Here is a 2,500-nt window from a genome sequence, read left to right on the forward strand (position 1 = left end):
GAGAAACAACGAGGCAGAGAGACACACACACACACATGAAGGGAGAGAGAAAAAAATATATATATATATATTACTTTTACCTAAGGTCGCCCTGAGGTAACCCTCACCCAAGGGAGAAATAAATTTATTCTCGGCTTTTTAACCTTTGGACACTCTCTTACCTGTAATGCATAATGTATGATAAAGTACATTAATCTATTTAATACTTATGCCCCGTGAGGAGTTATCACTAAAAGATTTATACTTGTTCTCACGGCCTCTTCTCTGTGTAACTGAGTGTTAAAGGTGAAATGTATGTTAGTGTGTGTGTGTGTGTGTGTGGAAGGGTGTGTGTGTATGTGTTTGTGCGGGAGGGTGTGTGTATGTGTTTGTGTGTGTGGGGGAGGGTGTGTGTATGTGTTTGTGTGTGTGCGGGAGGGTGTGTTTATATGTTTGTGTGTGTTAGAGGGTGTGTGTATGTTTTTTTTTGTGTGTTAGGGTGGCTGTGTGTATGTATTTGTGTGTGTGTGGGGAGGAGTGCTTGTATTTGTGTGTGGGGGGGAGGGTGTGTGTATGTATTTGTGTGGGGGGGGGGGGGGGGTGTGTGTGTGTGTTTTTGTTTGTGTGGGACTGTGTGTGTATGTATTTGTGTGTGGGGGGAGGGTGTGTGTATTTATTTGTGTGTGGGGGGAGGGTGTGTGTATGTGTTTGTGTGTGGGGGGGAGGGTGTGTGTTTGTGCTTTTGTGGGAGGGTGTGTGTGTGTGTTTAAGTGTTTATTTGTTTATTTGTGCTTGCTCGTTTGTATGTGTGTTTGCTTGTCTGTTTGTTTATGTGAGTGTGTGTATATTGTGTCTTCGTTTGTGTGTACGTATACCATTCCTCCTGCATTACCAGATCAAAGAATATATCTGTGTACGTTTTTCCTTACACGTGCCTCTCAGCCCGTGTGTGTTTCTCCTTACACTTATCTATTAGTATGAGCTACATTCATAGGCCTATATCTAACCCTCGGCAACCTCCCCCCCCCCCCTCCTCCATTTTTCCTGCGGTACCAGATCAAAGAATATATCCATATACGCGTGTGTCTGTTTCTCCTTACTTACACGTGTCTCTTAGTATGAGCTACATGTATAGGCCTATTTCTAAACCTCTACAACCCCTCCCCCCCCTACAGAACCCCAGGCCATCATTCCCCCAGCACCAGAACTCTATGTGGATTTCGGCTCCCCCCTCAACATCACGTGTGTCATACCAGACAGTCCAGAGCCACCGGAACACCTCTTCTGGTATCACAGGGACAAGGTGAGTGGGACCCTCGCGGTTGGAAGGGGGATGCTCGTGGTTGTATCTTTGATTTTTATTTATTTATATATATATATATATATATATTTTTTTTTTTCTTTTTTTTTTTTTACCTTTTCTTTTTTCTTTTTTGTGAGACATGTGGCTGTGTATTATAATTCTGTTGCCTGATTCATATGCCTCTTTCAGCTGTCAGGAAAGTGTGTTGAAAGTCATTGATATATGACGATTTTCCTTCTCCTCCTCCTCACTCCTCCTATTCTCTTCTCAAACCTCCTCCTTCTACTTTTCATTGGTGTGTGCGTTGCTCATTCACTTCTCTATCTTATGTGATTATGGGATGCTATGATAACTTTCTCCTTTGTAGTTAAGCAATAATTTTAGCACACATTAGTTTGACCATTGGTGACATTCCTATCTATCTGAAGTTTCCTTGTCTCGATAAAAATAAATAAATAATAAAAATCCTATTTTAAGAATTATTCATAGTGCCCTAAGATCATGAACTCAACAAAACAAACCATTACTCAATGAAAAAAAGAAGAAATAAAGCAAAGAAAGAAAGAAAGAAAGAAAAAAAAACATCACGCATCCCCATACCCCCCCCCCCAAACCCCAATTAACACCCCGCCACGCCTTCTAGATGGTGTCCTGGGATGGTTCGAGGGAGGGGGTCACCATCACCACCAACAGAGGCAAAGTCACCACCAGCACCCTCTTCATCCCCGACGTCACAGCCCAGGACTCCGGTGTCTACATCTGCGCTCCCCAGGGCATGAAGGAGGCGTCGGTCACCGTTAGTGTCCTCAATGGTAGGTTTGTTGTTGTTATTGTTTGTTTTTTGGTGTTGTTATTAGTAATAGGAGTTGTCGTGGGGGTAGTGGTAGTAGTGTCCTCAATGGTAGGTTTGTTGTTGTTTGTTTTTTGGTGTTGTTACTATTAGTAGTAGGAGTTGTCGTGGTGGTAGTGGTAGTAGTGTCCTCAATGGTAGGTTTGTTGTTGTTATTGTTTGTCTTTTGGTGTTGTTATTAGTAATAGGAGTTGTCGTGGGGGTAGTGGTAGTAGTGTCCTCAATGGTAGGTTTGTTGTTGTTTGTTTTTTGGTGGTGTTATTAGTAGTGGGAGGAGTTGCCGTGGTGGTAGTGGTAGTAGTTGTTATTAGTAGTAGGAGGAGTTGTCGTGGGGGTAGTGGTAGTAGTGTCCTCAATGGTAGGTTTGT

The 2,500-nt window shown here is 42.8% G+C and overlaps 1 protein-coding gene across 1 annotated transcript in view; it reads left to right on the top strand.

Annotated features, from left to right (window-relative positions):
- The window catches only part of LOC138860391 (limbic system-associated membrane protein-like), a 27,048-nt gene that overhangs the window by 14,226 nt on the left and 10,322 nt on the right, over positions 1–2,500 (top strand). Inside the window, exons 3-4 of the mRNA XM_070117855.1 lie at positions 1,155–1,282; positions 1,926–2,094. Of these exons, the coding sequence (XP_069973956.1) occupies positions 1,155–1,282; positions 1,926–2,094 (297 nt within the window). The remainder of the gene's footprint in view (positions 1–1,154; positions 1,283–1,925; positions 2,095–2,500) is intronic.

Source organism: Penaeus vannamei, chromosome 41, assembly GCF_042767895.1.
Source record: "Penaeus vannamei isolate JL-2024 chromosome 41, ASM4276789v1, whole genome shotgun sequence".
Classification (NCBI taxonomy): Eukaryota; Metazoa; Arthropoda; class Malacostraca; order Decapoda; family Penaeidae; genus Penaeus; species Penaeus vannamei.